Source organism: Tamandua tetradactyla, chromosome 7 (genome assembly GCF_023851605.1).
Source record: "Tamandua tetradactyla isolate mTamTet1 chromosome 7, mTamTet1.pri, whole genome shotgun sequence".
Classification (NCBI taxonomy): domain Eukaryota; kingdom Metazoa; phylum Chordata; class Mammalia; order Pilosa; family Myrmecophagidae; genus Tamandua; species Tamandua tetradactyla.
In genome coordinates this window covers 140,348,324-140,365,854 of record NC_135333.1, presented here as the reverse complement: position 1 = coordinate 140,365,854, position 17,531 = coordinate 140,348,324, and the positions used below count along the sequence as shown (strand labels likewise).

At 34.8% G+C, this 17,531-nt stretch overlaps 1 protein-coding gene and 1 long non-coding RNA gene across 3 annotated transcripts in view; one reads left to right on the top strand and one right to left on the bottom strand.

The window, feature by feature from the left end:
• The window catches only part of LOC143642713 (uncharacterized), a 75,573-nt gene that overhangs the window by 49,384 nt on the left and 8,658 nt on the right, over positions 1 to 17,531 (top strand). For both annotated transcript variants that reach the window (XR_013155819.1, XR_013155820.1), the window contains exon 4: positions 8,401 to 8,487. This is a non-coding gene — a long non-coding RNA (uncharacterized LOC143642713). The remainder of the gene's footprint in view (positions 1 to 8,400; positions 8,488 to 17,531) is intronic.
• RAB21 (RAB21, member RAS oncogene family) overlaps positions 7,912 to 17,531 on the bottom strand; it is a 28,696-nt gene continuing 19,076 nt past the window's right edge. Inside the window, exons 5-7 of the mRNA XM_077111444.1 lie at positions 16,075 to 16,129; positions 15,473 to 15,561; positions 7,912 to 12,721 (exon numbers count right to left, since the gene is read on the bottom strand). Of these exons, the coding sequence (XP_076967559.1) occupies positions 12,579 to 12,721; positions 15,473 to 15,561; positions 16,075 to 16,129 (287 nt within the window). The 3' untranslated portion in view covers positions 7,912 to 12,578. The remainder of the gene's footprint in view (positions 12,722 to 15,472; positions 15,562 to 16,074; positions 16,130 to 17,531) is intronic.

Here is a 17,531-nt window from a genome sequence, read left to right as displayed (position 1 = left end):
GGTTACAGTTCCACGATTTTTTGTTTTTTCTCCTAGCTGCTCTAAGACACTGGAAACCAAAAGAAATATCAATATTGTGATTCAGCAGTCATATTCATTTGTGAATCCTATCTTCTTTGTTATATTCCTCCTTCTCTTTTTTCTTTTTTGTAAAAAATAACATATATATATATAGCAATAATGTCAAAGCACATCAGAACAATCAGTTGTACAACAGATTTCAGAGTTTGGTATGGGTTACTATTCCACAATTTTAGGTTTCTACTTCTAGTTCCTCTAAAGTACTGGAGACTAAAGGAAAATCAATATAAAGATTCAACAATCATAGTCATTTATTAAACCCGACCTTCTCTGTAGAGCTCCACCATCACCTTTAATTTTTCTCCAACTCTTTAGGGATATTTGGGCTATTCTCACACTAACTTTTTCATATTGGAAGGGGCTGTCAATAATATGAGGTAGAGGAATGGAACTAGTTGATGTTCTGAAGAGGCTGGCCCCTTTGCATTTCAGGACTTACCTGGTACAGGGACCCATCTGGAGGTTACAGGTTTTTTGAAAGTTACTCTAGTGCATGGAACCTTTGTAGATCTTATATAATGCCCTAGGTATTCTTTAGGATTGGCAGGAATAGCTGTGGTTGGGGGTTGGCAAGTTATGATAGGTAGCAATGTCTAACTGAAGCTTGCATAAGAGTGGCCTCAAGAGCAGCCTCTTGACTCTATTTGACTCATTCACTGATACCTTATTTGGTACACTCTTTTCCTCCCTTTTGGTCAGGATGGCATTACTGATCCCATGATGTCAGGGCCAGGTTCATTCCTGGGAGTTATCTCCCACGTCGTCAGGGAGACTTTCACCCCTGATGTCATATCCCATGTAGCAGGGAGGGCAATGGTTTCATTTGCAGAATTGGGCTTAGAGAGAGAGAGGCCACATCTGAGCAACAAAAGAGTTCCTCCAGATGTGACACTCAGACACCTGTAGTAGACTAAGTTCTCCACTATATACATAAACTTCACAAGAGCAAACCTCAAGATCAAGGGCTTGGCTTATTGATTTCGGTGTCCCTAACATTTGACACAGTATCAGGAGATACATTAAGCTATACAGGATTAAAGGCCTTCATTCTTATTCTGGGCTTGTGTGTTTGAGTTGTTTAAATTATCTATCCAGACAGGTTGATTTAGGTTATATACTACAGAAAATTTAGGTTCTGATCAAAATAAACCTTTCTTCTTTTGATATCAAAGAGTTGATGAGTTTCTAAAATATAGACGATGTCTTCCTTACCCCTGTATTCTGAGCTACCTTAATCCTGACCTGATCAGTTTTATTCTTATTTGTAAATACCAAGTTACACATATCTAAAACAGCATCTCAAAATCCAGAAATAACAATTACTCACTCTGGACTAAATGTGGCTACTAGAAAAGTTTATAATCTAAACCCCTGTTTTCTTATAAGTATTTTCTAAATGAGACCGTGCAATACTTGCTATTTTGTTTCCGGCTTATTTTGCCCCATCAAATGTCTCACAGGTTCGTTCACAATGTTGCCTGCCTTACAACTTTGTTTCTTCTTGTAGCAGCACACTATTCAATCAGATGTATATATCATTCTACTCCTCCATCAGTGCATCTGTGCTAGTTTGTTAGCTCTGGAATGCAATATATCAGAAATAGTGCAGCGTTTAAAAAGGGGGAATGTATGAAGTTGCAAGTTCACAGTTCTAAGGCCATGAAAATGTCCCAATTAAACCAAGGATATAGAAATGTCCAATCAAAGGCATCCAGGAAAGACATGTTGGTTCAAGGTGGCTGATGAAGTTCAGGGTTTCTCTCTCAACTGGCATCCAGGAAAGACATGTTGGTTCAAGGTGGCTGATGAAGTTCAGGGTTTCTCTCTCAACTGGAAAGGCAGATGGCAAACATGGTGAAATCTGATAGCTCTCTCTCCAGGCTCCTTGTTTCCTGAAGCTCCCCTGGGGGGGTATTTTCCTTCTTCATCTCCAGACGTCTCTAGCTGCCTGGGCCTTCTCGTGACTCTCTTGTGACCCCCTTGTGGCTGTCTCCTGGCTCTCATCCTTCTCTCCAAAATGCTTCCTCTTTTAAAGGATTCCAGTAAACTAATCAAACCCCACCTGGAATGGGTAGAGTCACATATCCCTCTAATCCAAGGTTATTACCCACATTTGGGTGAGTCACATCTCAGTGCCGATAATCTAATCAAGTTTCCACATACAGTGTTGAATAGGGAGCAAAAGAAATGCTTGTTCCCACAAGATTGGATCAGGATTAAAACATAGGCTTTTCTATGGCACATAATCCTTTCAAACTAGCACAGCATCCTTCGGTCACCTCCATTCATTGGGCATCATGTATAATGTCCAAAATCAACAGTCCATCAACACTCTCAATTTTAGATAATTTCTTTGTTCCCAAGAGAATGATAACCAATAAATACACGCTCACCAAATAGAAAATCTAAACCTCCCCTTAACTGTTGTCCCTCCCCCATTATTTACCCTTGGTGTTCCTGTGGTACCATTGAGGTTTTCCTATTAAATATAGCCCATGGCATGCAATAGCAGCTTTCCCCCATTCCCTGAACTTATATACTCTGTACAAGAATCATACCTTTGTAGGAGTTCATGCAAGATCTTATTTATATTTGTAGTGTTAATCGATGGGACACATGGGTATATATATACAACCCCTTTCAATCATGTTCATCTTCAATATGGTAATATTACTTATAGACCTACTAATGAACCTCCTTCATGTCTATCTATTCCCTTACATTTGAGTTCAACCTTGTTAGCTAATGGCTCACTCATCTCTAGCTTCTGTGTACCTCTAGGTCTCCTATATTCTGTATTATAAGCCTTTGATTTTATCTTTACCAAGGTCATAAAAGTGGAATCATAAAGTATCTGTCCTTTTGTATCTGGCTTATTTTACTCAGCACTATGTCCTCAAAGCTCATCCATCTTGTCTTATGCTTCAGGATATCATTTCATCTTAGTGCTGGATAATATTCCATCCTATCTATATACCACATTTTTAAAATTCACTTGTCTGTTGATGGGCACTTGGATTGTTTCCATCTTTTTGGCAATTGTAAATAATGCTGCTATGAACATCAGTGTACAAATACGTTTGTGTTACTGCTTTCAGCTCTTCTGGGGTATATTCTGAGCAGTGATATTGCCAGGTCATAGGGCAATTCTATATTTAGTTTTCTGAGGAACCACCAGACTGTCTTTCATAGCAGCTCTATTATATATTCCCACAAGCAGTACATAAGTGTCCCAATTTCTCCACACCCTCTCCAACATTTGTAGTTTTCTGTTTGTTTAATAGCAGCCATTCATATGAATATGATGTCATTGTAGTCTTGACATGCATTTCCCTTATAGCTGATGAAAATGAGCATCTCTTCATGTGCTTTTTAGTCGTCTGTATTTGCTCTCCAGAAAAATGCCTATTCATATCTTTAGCCCATTTTATAATTGGGTTATTTGTTCTTTGGTTGTTGAGTTGTATAAAACCCTTATCTGATGTGTTTGCCAATAGATTTTTGACAAGAATACCAATACTGCTCAATGGGGAAAAGAGAGTTTTTCAACAAATGGTGCTGGGAAAACTGAAGTAAAAATAGACTTCTTCAAAACTGAAAATGTTTGTGTCAAAGGACTTCATCACATAAGTAACAAAGACAACATACACAATGGGAGAAAATACTTGGAAACCACATATCCAATAAAGGATTAAGTATCCAGAATATATAAAGAAATCCTACCACTCAACAACAAAAAGACAAAACAATTTTTAAAATAGGCAAAAGATATGAATAGATATTCCCCTAAGGAAGATATACAAATGACCAAAAAGCACATGAAATGATGCTTAACATCATTAGCCACTAGGGAAATGCAAATCAAAACCACAAAGAGATACCACTTCATATCTATTAGAATGGCTGCTATAAAAAAAAAAAGGAAAGTAACAAGTGTTGGAAAGTTATGTGGTGAAATAAGAACACTCATTGTCAGTGGGCATGTAAAATGGTGCATTTGTGGAAAACAGTTTGGTGATTCCTCAGTGTGCTATTTGAAAATGTTGTGTACCCCAGAAAAGCCATATCCTTTAATCCTGATTCAATATCATATGGTGGAAATCCTTTGATTAGATTATCTCCACAAAGATGTGGTGCACCCAATTGTAGGTGTGGCCTTCCGATTGATGGAAATGTGACTCCACCCATCCATGTAGGTCTTGATTAGTTTACTACAATCCTTTAAAAGGGGAAACATTTTGGAGAAATTGCAGATGCAGACACTTGGCGAACAGTTGCTTCAGAGCTGATAGAGACATGGATGTTTGGAGATGCTTGACGTGCTGACAGAGAGCAGATGCCTAGGTAAGGATAGCACCCAGCAGATGTCGCCCTGTGCCTTTCCATGAGATACTAAGTAAGCCAGAATCAGAGTTGTGTCCCGGAGGAACTAAGTGAAGGCTCACAGATATTCAGAGAGGAAACCACTGGCATCAGAAGCTGGAAGCAGTCAACAGGAAACAAAGACCAGTAGAGGCCGGCCACATCCCTTCCCAGATCAGCCTTCCTTGAGCCAAGTTATCTTTCTCTGGATGCCTTAGTTTGGACATATTTATGGTCTTGGAACTGTAAACTTGTAGCTCGTTAAATTCTCTTTCAGCAGCATTAGCAAGCTAATATACTCAGGAAGTTAAATACAGAATTACCATATGACCTGGAAATTCCACTGCTAGGTATATACCAAGTAGAGTTGAAAGCAGGGATTAAACAGATCTTTGCATACTGATGTTCATAGCAGAATTATTCACAATTACCAAAAGATGGAAGCAACCTAAGTGTCCATCAATAAAAGAATGGAGAAAACAAAACGTGCTATATATATAGAACAGAATATTATTCAGCTGTAAAAAAAAAAATGAAGTTCAAATACATGAAACAACATGCATGAATTTTGAAGACATCATGTTGAGTGAAGTAAGCAAGACAAAAATGACAAACATGTATATCACTACTATAAAATAATTAAATATGCACATTCATAGTAATTAGAATACAGGTAACGAGGAGGGGGTTGGGGGGAATGAGGATTTAAAGCTTAATCACTCAAAATTTCTGTCTGGCGTAAGGAGAAGAGTTTTAGTAGTGGATGGTTGTGATAGTAAGATGGTAATTAACACCATTGGATTATATATATTTGGTTGTGATTAAAAGTGAGAAATTTTAGGTTGTATGTATATTATTAGGGTAAGAACTAAAATAAAACAAAGACTGCAAAACAGTGAATTCTAATGTAAACAATGTACTATATAGTTAATAGTACAATTATAAAAATCTTTCAATTTTAACAAAAGCACCACACTAGTGCAATGTTAATGTTAGGAAAACTGTGCATTTGGGGTATATGACAACCCTGTATCTCCTACATGATTTTTCTGTAAACCTACAATGTCTATTTAAATACATATATATAATTTTAAAAATTAATGAAACAGCTAAGTAAGTCAAGTAAAAGGTATCTATTTCTTCACTGCTACCGTAAAATTTGAAAAGCAATGTCGATTGGAGGATCACATAATTGCTTGTTTAAGCTTGAATGCAAGTTATTTTGTTTTAATCTGGCTTGGAAATTTATTATTTCCAAAACCCAAAAATGTTCTGCCCAGCTTTCCTCAATTCACTTGTCAACTTTGGCTATTGTTATTTCAACTACCATCAGCCCAGAAGTTTTACTGGTACAATCAAATACAGAACGTGAATATGCATGTGCAGTTGGCCTTATGCAGTACAGATCATTTTACTTCTCGCTACCTATATCTTGGAATATGGGAACTGGTCAGTTCTCCATCTCTAAGCTTCTATTTAAGTAGGCACTTTGGCTATCTGGTTCCTCTGTTTATCTACACTGGGCAGATAGCAGACAATAAGTAGATGAATGAAATTGATAGAACAGTAGTCATGATGAGTAGATGTATTTTACATTCTTAAAAGGATGGTCAGAAGTAATTACTAACAAACTAATATAATCCTGCACTTGTTCTGTGAGTTCTCACTAAAAGTCAAATTTGAACAGGCTTGTTTATCCTGGGACTCATATATTTAACTTAGTGTCACAACTAAGCTATTGCCTTGAGGGTGTAGAGAAGCACCTATAAAATGTTGGGGACACTGCCATGCTTCCTGAGTAGGAAAACAGGCCAAGAGAAAGAGCCCAAACCAGAGTTACATAAGTATTAAGAAGTTTGGAATTTTTACTCCTCTTCCCCAACCCTATATCCACAGAGGATAAAACCCAGCAGCAGTCTAGATTTTGCTTTCTGGAAGAATCAGAAGATACAGAGTTTGCTGGTAATGAAAGCATCATGGATAGGGGAAGGGACTTGAGGAGAGTATAAAGATTTGAAACAGAAGCTGTAAGGAATAGGATAATGAAAGAATTGCCAAATAGCATCAAAAGGCTGGGCTGGGATTTCCTATCATAAATTTGTTGTATGATTCATTTTTAAAGGATCTTTCTCAGCAGCCCCTATCAATCTAACTGTACAAGCAAAGGAAATGGACAAATGGCTGAGTCAGTCAGAAATTAGCAAGAGGAGGGTAGAGAATTGAGGGTGTTGGTGACTGTCAAGGGGAAAAAGTAGACCCAGAACTGGGACTGTCAATTTTAAAAATTAGTAGTGACACTGGATGGTAAAGAACAAAACTATGAGATAGTTTGGGTTTTAGAATGGTAATTCAGGTTCTAAAGCTACATGGATAGCAAGATAACAGAGGATGGAGAGGTGACAATAGCAGTTGAGTATTGCCAGGTTGTTGTTTGCCTAAAGCTTAGACAAAAGCCCAGAGAATACTAGCAAAACCTAAGAAATCCTATTTAAGTACATTATAATAACATTACCTCGATAATCGTTACAAAGTTACCACACTAATGCAAAATGTTAAACATGGGAGTTTTATGAGAACTTTGTATTTTTTGCATGATCTTTCTGTAAACCTACACCTTCTCTAAAAACAAAAAAATTTTAAAGTCTGATTTAACTTCCCCAGAATAATTACTCTTTAAGCTTGATTTATGATCAACATAAATTATTTTAAGAGTTAGGGAGTTAACGCCTAGTTCCAGAATAGTCACCACTGTTTTAACTTTCTGTAACAAAGTACGATTCTAATTCGTTCTTGCTAAATCGGTCAGTTGATTGATGAAATTTAACATAGGGTATAAGTTCCTTCCAGGGAACTGAAAAGCTACAAAGGCCAAGCATACAACTTTTATATATAGTAGAAGTGAAGATGACACACCAAATTATTAGCAATATTATTTCTAAGTGGAAGGTAAGATACTGGGAAATTAAAAAGGGTTTCTTTCATCTTTTCTTTACTGTACATCAAAAGGCACAAATCAAACAGACGTTTGAAGTTTTGGCTGCATGAAGTCCAGTTATGTAATAGTTAGGACAACTCCAAGTTGTACGAAGACTTTTTAGCTTACCTTGCACTCTTTACCCATTAATTACACTTTTCTTAAATTTTTTAATAAAAACCTACTCTGAATAAATCATTTGCTAAAACTAATCCCTGGATTTTATAATCAGTCAACAGTAGCCCCAAAGCAATGAACTTCAAATGAACTCTACATGCTTTAGTATCTTCAATTCACATAGGGAGACCCGATTCTTTTGAAGGTAAGCATTAGCTGGCATTTAAATGCTCTGCTACTGAAATTCACCCAATTGACCAGATTCTCTTTTTTTCTTCTCCCTGGAAATGAATCCAAGACCAGATTCCTTTTGATAAAGTTTCATGGAGAGTCAGGGGCTATTACAAACAAAACAAAATAAAACACCCAGAGAGATGTGAGAGAAAAGAAAATGAAAAAGTCTGTATTTACTGACACAGAGCTCCTCAACATGTTGGCAAGAGAAAAAAGCAACTTGCAAATCATATACATAGAAGGACACAATTTGTAAAAATAAAAAACCTGCAAAACTATTTTTATATGCAAATATATATGAATATTTTTACATAGAAAATAGGTAATTGAAGAATATGTATCAGAGAACAGTAGCCACCATTTGGGAGGGGGCACTTTTAGAATATCTTTATTTTTTATTCTTTTTCTAGACTTACTTTTCTTTATATAATTAAATACAAAATAAGAAATTTTTATACTTCTAGGAAGTACTATATTATGGTTTTCTTAAAATAGTTCGCTACTGAAGTTTGGCAAACATAACTGTCACTTAAATTTCAACATTATACTTTTTATCTCTTGCTACCCTTCAACTTTCTCTATTTGCTTTATACATGTTCAAATTTAAGAACATTCTATTCGCTTTTCTTCAGCACTTCATAACAAACAGAAAGGCAGAGCTGCCAGGAAGTCTCAAAATCAACGATGAGAATTGTTACAGGAGGAATCTAGGCCTTTTGGTAGGTAGCCCCAACTCTTAATTTGTGGCTTTAATGTGATGCATTTGGAAATGTGTACAGGCTTCTGAGAGGAAGAAGATGCTTTATGAGTAAGGTTCTTGCTGGGTGTGCTGTGTAACCATAATTTGTCCAGGTCCACATTTATCTACTGCACAGAAAATATGCAATATATTCAAAAGCACACTAAGCTCTTTAGAAAAGAAATGATATATAAATCCTGGACAGAAAAGCAGGGCTAAAGATCCATCAAATTAAAGCAGTACTTGTTTACAAGAGGAGCACTTCTACTTCAATTTTGAAACTTTTTTAAAAGAGTATTTCTGTATTCTTTCATGACATATAATTAAAGTACTTAGAATTTAGGAACACTTTGTTCTAAATATGTGATTAACTTGTCTTATTGAAAAAAGAAAAGCCAAAATCAGACATATGTATAGCATTAATTTTGGTGCACAACACCTAATACTTGACTGTTACAGCTGACTGAAAATAACAGATGAGCAACATGCCAGAATCAACGCCTACTATGAAATCAAGTAAATGCATATGTTCAATGAACCCCACCTTTTAATTAATATCACGTTAATATATTTTGCAATTCATAAGAGTCCTCAAGGATCTACTCAGTCTCTTTATCTTTAGATATTAATGTAAGGCTCCTTCTGATCACTAATACGTACACCCTTTGCTAGACCTCAGCATGTCAAACGGGTACAAATTATGTATTCCCTCTGTCACACTGTACCCATAAAGAAAACTGAAAATTCTCTAATGACAAACAGAAGTCAAAAGATAATTTCAAAAGTTAAAGGCACAAATCAAACTTACTTCTGGAGACAATAAGTGGTAATTATAAGAGTAAATTATATTATCTAGAGATAATACAAGATCAACATTCCAGATCCCTGATAGCGTTTATACTACAGAAAATTGCAAATAATGTATTAAAAGAAAGGGTATCTATTTTTTTGAAATGTTCTAAATATTTGGCACAATGCATTGCTTGTCTTATTAGAAACTATCTGATAAAAGTAATATATTTTTCAATGTATTAAAAATAGTTGCCAGGTTTTAAGGTTTTATATTGACCTTTTAATCTATTCCTCACTACTCTGCTTCCTTATTTCCCTCATTTTAACTGTTATCACTGAACCTAAAAATTAGTATCATTCTTCTTCCTTACTTTATGCCAAATAAAAAATACTCCACTTATAATATATGGCTAATATTAAACCAAGTATTTAAACTTAGCTGTAACAGCCACAGCTTTAGGGTATTCTAGGGAGATACCCCAGAACAAAACAAATTCAAACAAAATATTTCATAGAATAATTTGATGCTTTTTTTTTAAGATTATGGTTTATCCCCAAATTGTTGAAATAGACATTTTTAAAAACAATAATCTTCCCAGGTAATCATAGTCAAACAAGAAGCAGAATATCCATCATCATTACAGAAGCAATGATTGTGTAATTTTAACATAATATTCAGCATTTTCAGTGGCTATCTTAAACCAATTTTCAATAGTATGTTAAAGGTACATACTTAACACTTGAAAAACTACCTAATTACTTACTACTTATATAACACAGTAACTGGTGTCTTAATAGCACAATTGTTTAAGGACAGAAACACAAAACATACATTAAGTTGGTGAAGAAAGTATCAGGAAACTTTCCTCAGCTATGGTTTATTGTGTCTTTAGTTTTCTTTTGCTTATATACTGTAGTTGATTGGTTCTGTTTCAGTGTTCTTTTTTCCATACTCCTGTCTAAAGACCTTTTGAGCCTCAGGGCAACAGGTATACCATATTATGTATCATTGCTATCAAATTAGCCTAAATTACAGGTAAAGAAAAAAGAAGAATGAAATGCTTGAGGTTAAGACACAAATAATCCAAGGCAGAGTAAAGAAAAAATATGGATACATATGGAGAGTGGTTGGGCCTCACCAATAATTTACAGGTACCTCTGGAGCAGAGGCTCCTATATGGATTTTATACCATTAAAATACACATCAAAAATTAAATGTGCAGCTTTCCAACTATCAGCCTCTACAAGTACTTTGGAATCAAGTTCAATTTCATCTCTAACTAGTTTTTAAAAATGTACTTCACTCCAAGGAAGAACTTATTTCTCACCTACACCAACAGGAATGGCAAAGCTCTCTTTACTCCCTCTGAAAGAATCAGGAGGATAAAAAGTTTCTGTTTCTTTATTTGTATTTAGGATGCTTGCTGCCTCTCCCCACTAACTTCATATAAAACCAAGAGATTACACAGAGTACAGTCATCCCATAAAAGAAGACAATTTAAACTCACCTTCCTGAATCTTCCCACACCCACCCTCCCAAAATATAAAGAACAGAGAGGGCAGTGCTTTAAGTTTGGCAAGGACAATACTCAAAGAAAGTGAAGTAAGGACTTATGGAGCACATAATACTAAATTAAAATTCTAACATCACAAGGTGTGTCCATTCAACTTTTAACCCATTTGAGAAAGCTTAAGCTATTAATTTTAAAATATGGTAATACCTTTTCAGTAATTTTAATCTCCTAATTGCTCATGCTAACAGCTTTATCGCATACTACTGCCTTTTATTTACTTTTATAGAAGTAAATCCAGGGACCATTCCTTTATTGTAGATCTAACACTTACTAATTTTCCAAGCATGACAGAAAATGGAAATATATATATATGTGTATATATATTAGAACAAGAACAATTTATGTTAATTACCATAATCTGTGTTCCTTCTGTGAGCAGCGCCTGATTCTATTAAAATTAAATTCAGTCTTATGCTTTAAAAAAATGAAGGACTAATTTACAAAGTATACAAGAATATAATTTTATAATAAATCTTTCCAGTGTTTGCTATAACTGCATTACATGAAATACTTCTCTTCAAAGAAACTCAGAAGGATAGCTCTTACACAATAAAACAAAACTTTCTGTGTTCATCTCTGGCAAGCAATGAACAAACACAGATTGTTCATAAAAAGATCTAAAAGTGCTGCCTCAGGAGCATAAGCTACCACTAATATACTTGTATGCATGAATTCTCGGTAAGTGACTACCATCTGGGACCTCTCTCTTCCTCTCTCCTCATACCAGTGGATCTATCTCATATAAAGCCTAAGAGAAAACTAAAGCTGTTAACAGAAGTGAAACCCAGCATGCTCCACTTAAATACTTCTAAGGTAACCATTGTAAAAGTCATCTCTTTTATTCCCCCAAGAACAAAAACCCAAACCAAAAAGCAAATGCTGACTTGGTCATCAGATGCATTTACAGAGGCAAAAAATGTGACAAAAGCAGTAGTTCAAGTAAAATATGTGTGGAACTTTAAATACACCCACTTTCAAGTTAAGACAAAAGTGAAGGGGATTTATGAATTTTTTTATCAGAATCAAAAAGCTTAGGCATCATCACCAAATGTTAATTTACTTTACAGTCATCAACGAGACTACTGTATATATTTTTGCACCTTGCGCTTGTAAAAGCAGATAAAATATTTAATATGTAATTTACACCATATTTTACCAGCTTAGCATACAGGATGTATATAGATTATATCAAAGTAGTAGACAGTTAGGGACCTGTGCAAACCCTGCAAAAATAGTACTTCAGGTATCTGCTAATTAAAAACAAAACCAAAATCAGTTTGTGTTTAGAAGTGATACAATTCAAACTACCACAAAATACAAAGGGCTGCAAAAATGTATACCATTCAACAACATATATAAGTTATTAAATAAAGATTTGATTTAAAAGAATATAAATGAAGCCTTTAAGTAGGTCTTTTCTACATGCATATTATTTCTCATGAAAGAAAAAAATATGTAAAAAGGCCATTGGTAATTGCTTTAACATTTGTAGAAAATGCCAATTCTCTGGTCACAACCCACTAAGTTTAGCACTTAAGGTCTCTGCAGTGTTACAAATGTAATTTAAAATACTGTTAATCCTATAACTCCATTGGTAAAATAATGTGACTCCGAATATGGCAGTCTTCATGTTGAGAGCAATGATCCACAGTTTTTTTTTCTTTTGTTTTGTTTGATTTTTTTTAAATTTCTTATGCCTGAACAGTTATCCAGAAGAACAGCACCCTCCGCCACTGCTCTGGGCTTGAGGCTCATCGTCGATAATCTGTACACCTCGCCTTGCAGCTCCTGGTTGACTGGAACCATTGCCCTTTGCCCTTTCATCCACTTGTGCGGTTTCTATCATCCCTTTAAGAAGGAGAAACAAGAATTATTAGTACCTTATTTTTTTAGTTTTCTCTTTCTATTTCAATACCACTATGACAAACATTTCTGACTTTCATCCAGTAAAGAAACTGAAGGTAATAAAGATTTTGTCAGGTCACTAAATAATTTTAACTGCTAAAATACTAGCAACAAATGTATTTGTCCAGCGGTATAATGGCCACAGTGACATCGATACAGTATAATTTTTGTTTTTAACCAACAACAATGTAGAAATATAATCATTAAGATTTTCTAAATCCAAGTACAAGTGATTTTAGGGTCCTGGATTTTTTTCCCTAGAAATGTAACACTTTTAAGCAAATGTTATTTGAGAAGAATGAAAGAATTTTAAGATCAGGGAAGAAGAACAAAGCTGGAGGACTCATATTATCTGATTTTAAGACAATATAAAGCTTCATTAATCAAGCCAGTGTGACAATGATTAAAAGAGAGACACACAAAGATTGGTGGAAGAGAAAACAAAGTCCAGAAATAGACCCACATACATACAGTCACTTGGTTTTTGACAAATGTGCCAAAGTTATTCAGGAAAGAAAGGAGTATCTTTTTAAGAAATAGTACTGGAACTGGACATCTACATGTAAAAATAACTTTGGGTCAAGCAAAGAGTTCTCATATAAGACACAAAATAACATGAATCATAAAATAAAAATTTATCAATTGGACCTCATCAAAGTTGAAAACTTCTGCTAAGAAACAATGTTGAGAAAATAAATGGAAAATACAGAGGAAAAAGGGTACTTAAGACAGAACATGGTTCCCAAACTTGGGTACAGAGACTGCTCTCAAACAACAATGGTTTTTAAAAACTGAGGTGTGTAGGACAATCTACCAAGACAAAATAAGAAAATATCACAAATTCTATTTCTACTTATTTTTTCTCAAAATTTCTTATGTATGTTTTATATGTATGAAATAAATTGAAACTTGTACAAGTTATAGAATTTTTAATAACAGACGGGCAATACTCAAAAGATTTTCAGCAAATATGTCAGATTTATTAACATTTGGAAATCAGTAATCTAGCGTTAGCTACTTAAAGTCTGATCTGAGGACCAGTATCATTATCATTTAAGAGCTTATTATAAATGAGACTCTAAAGTTTCACACCAGAATTACCAATATAAAACCAGCATTTCAAGTTCTCCAAGTGATTCACATGCATATTGAAGCTGGATAAGCAATGATCTACAGCAGTGGTTCTCAACTATTAGTGTGCATCAAAACCATAAGGAGGATTTGTTAAAAAACTGATTATGGCACTACCTACCGAGATTCTGACTTAGTAGGTATGGGGAAAGCCAAAGAATGTGATAGAAATGCATGTTCTCAAGTGATGCTGATGCTGCTGGCTCAAAAGACTTCACATTGAGATTCACTCTTCTAGAAGATTTATGAACTACCTTTAGGAATTCATAAAACTGCAATTTACTACAAAGTTTGTGTATATGCACTGTGGCAGTTAGAGTCAGTTGTCAACTTGGCCAGGTGACGGCACCTAGTTCTATTGCTGTGGACATGAGCCAATGGTACATGTACCTCATCTGTGGCTCATTACATCTGCAGTCGGCTAGGAGGCATGCCTGCTGCAATGAATGGCATTTCACTTAATTGGCTGGTGCTTAAATGAGAGAGCGCAATGTAGCACAGCCCAAGCAGCTCAGGATACCTCATCTCAGCATTGGCAGCTCAGCCCAGGTCTTTGGAGATGCAGAAAGAAATCACCCCAGGGAAAGTTGTTGGAACCCAAAGGCCTGGAGAGAAGGTCAGCAGAGATTACCCTGAGCCTTCTCACGTAAGAAAAGAACCTCAGATGAAAGTTAGCTGCCTTTCCTCTGAAGAACTAACAAAATAAATCCCCTTTTATTGAAAGCCAATCCGTCACTGGTGTGTTGCATTCCGGCAGCTAGTAAACTAGAACATGCAAATTTCTCTAGAGACGGAAAAACCATAAGTTTTTCAAATTCTCATGAAAGTCTGAGGCCCACAAATTCAAAGAATACAATTTGATAGTCATTTATCAAAAAGGGGTTACCATTCTTCTGTAGACTTGGATTTCCCTACACATGTAAGCACTCTATTGGCTGAAATGAAAGCGCACTTCCAGGCTGTACAGAAACAAACTTATTTTTCTACCCCCATACATCTATACCATTATTTTGAAGCAAATCCCAGACATTTAATTTTATTGAAAATACTTTAACATGCCTCTCTAAAAGATAGGAACTTTTTAGAAAGCATAACTGTAATACCAAAATTACACCTAAAAATTAATATCTGAGTATCAAATATACAATAAGCATCAATACATCATAACTGTTTCATACATGTTCTTTTTCATTGCTTTGTCAAATCAAGATCCAAATAATGTCCATCCACTGCAACAGGTTGCTACTACTCTTAATTGTGCCTTGGTCTATAAGTTCCCCTTCCATTTTACTTTTAACAGATTTGCACTTATTTTAATGTGTATTTAAAACATAGTGTATATATGATTTCATAGCCATTACTGCTTGAAACGGTGGTTAAAGTAGGTATTTAAGCTTTAAAAAGTGAGTTAACCAAAAGAAAAAATATTAATAATCATGGATAAATAGCTAAGTAAAAATTAATCAATGTGCTCGCTAACAAGGATTAGTAAACATGACAGTAAATATTGTAAATTTTTTTTAAAAAGTTATTTTAAAACATACTAGATCTGAATATGCCTACTTTTACAAAGGTCAAGAAAGAGTTCCTCAATTCCTTTGTTCTGTTTGGCTGAAGTATGGTAATGTTTCGCCCCCACAGATTCTGCATACCTAAAAAAAAAAGTAACGTAAGTGATTGATAAAGAAATTTTTCATGTTTTTTCATGGCTGTTATTTGAATTTCTTATAGTAGCAATTTTAGTGACTGATTATTAATTAACCCAAGTTTAGTGAATAAGATTATATAGCTGCTCAATATCTTTATACACTGAACCACACTTTACATAAGAACACAAATCTAACAAGATTTGAAGTTCTTACCCACTAACATAGAGTCCAAATACTTTAAACATTTTTGTGACTCACTGCCTATTTAATTACCAGGTTTTTTTTTATCACTCATGTATTTTTTACTGAAATCAAAAAGGGAAGTGAGAGCAGATTGTCTTTAAATAGGTTAGAATGTAAATATATAATTATGATTCACTGATTCCAATAGCTCAGTCTACATAAAGAGGTTTGAATAGTATCTAAATTATTAAAGCATACTATAAAAAAAGCATACTATAAAAAGCAAAAGATCTTAACTTGTACCAGGGAATGATTGGGGGACATAACACTTACGATTCTGCTTCTTGAATAGAAACATGTCTCTCCTTTTCCAAGTCTATTTTATTACCTAATTTGAAAATACACATATCAATGTTTAATATTGATTAACTTTACAACAAAATTAAGTCAACTCATATATACAACTGCCATTTTGATCACCAAGAAAAATATTACAAATTCTCATTCAACTTCTAAATGTCCTTGAATTATAAAGTTAATCTCTATGATATGAGGGTTGATCATGGCTGTCAAGATGAATGTCTGATCCTCCCCCAAATGATTTAAGGTACATCCCTCCTCAAGTTGCATCCTCTGTCACAGAAAACAACTTTTTCACAGAGAAGAGCAATATTCCTTGATTTAGGTTATACCATGGACAAAGATTCCCCTGGGAACAGTGGTATAAGCCTATGATTCTTGGTCAATTGTAAATGGCCAATAGTTACAGCAAAAATTTTCTCCATAGTGCTTAGAGGTAGTCAATAACTGAGGAAGGCTACTTTATGTTTTACTAAAACATATTAGGTTAGTCTTTTGGATCTTAAGAATATTTTGGTTTCCTGACTGATGTATACTTATTAACAAAAGAATTAGAATGTATGGATTAAGTACATCATAGGGGGGGACTGTACTGTTTGCTTAAAAAAAATTTAATATGCATACATCATGCACATTCAGGAGCCCTGCAGATAACTTTTTTTTTCTCCTTAAACAAAGGAATCAAACTGGGTTTACACTAAAAGCCAGGGGAACAAAAATGAACAAAACTGCTAAATGCAGATTCCTCAAGGAATACAAGACAGAATTTAGGGTGAGTGAACTGAAAGTACAGATTGTTCAAGGTAATGGAAATAACAGATAGGAATGAGGGGGAAATACCCTAAGGAAAAACATTTCAAGAATATACATATATTTTTTCTATTATGACGTATGGGGAAAAGGAAACTTTGCAAATAAGGTCATTTTTTTCCTTGAGCTCTTAGAGTCTAGAAGACAATTTCAAATATAGATATTTCCTAAAGCAATGGAGTAAACACCCAATGAAAAGAACCCAGAGGTTCTGTAAATTAAAGGCCTCAAATAATTTCAGCAATTAACTGCTAGCAGCTGCAGGAATTATTTGAAACCCACAGCCTCAGGATGAGAGAGAGGAAAGCAGACTATACTAAAACTCAGTGGGTACCAACAAATTCAGTAATGAACTCTTCCTTCTTTAAACAGTTATCTATTTATCTCAGCAAGAAGTTCCATATTAGTTCTGATTTCCTACATTATAGTTTTTCAATATAAGTTTTAATTTGCTAAATATTATAGCCAATACATCCAACGGTCATCAGAGAAAACTCATTTCATACTACAAAGAATGCAAAAAGCACCACCTAGTGGCTACTGGCTTGAGCAAACAGGCACAATGATACTACATTTCTAAAAGAGATAAAATAGTATTGTCCCTTATAGTCAGCAAGGAG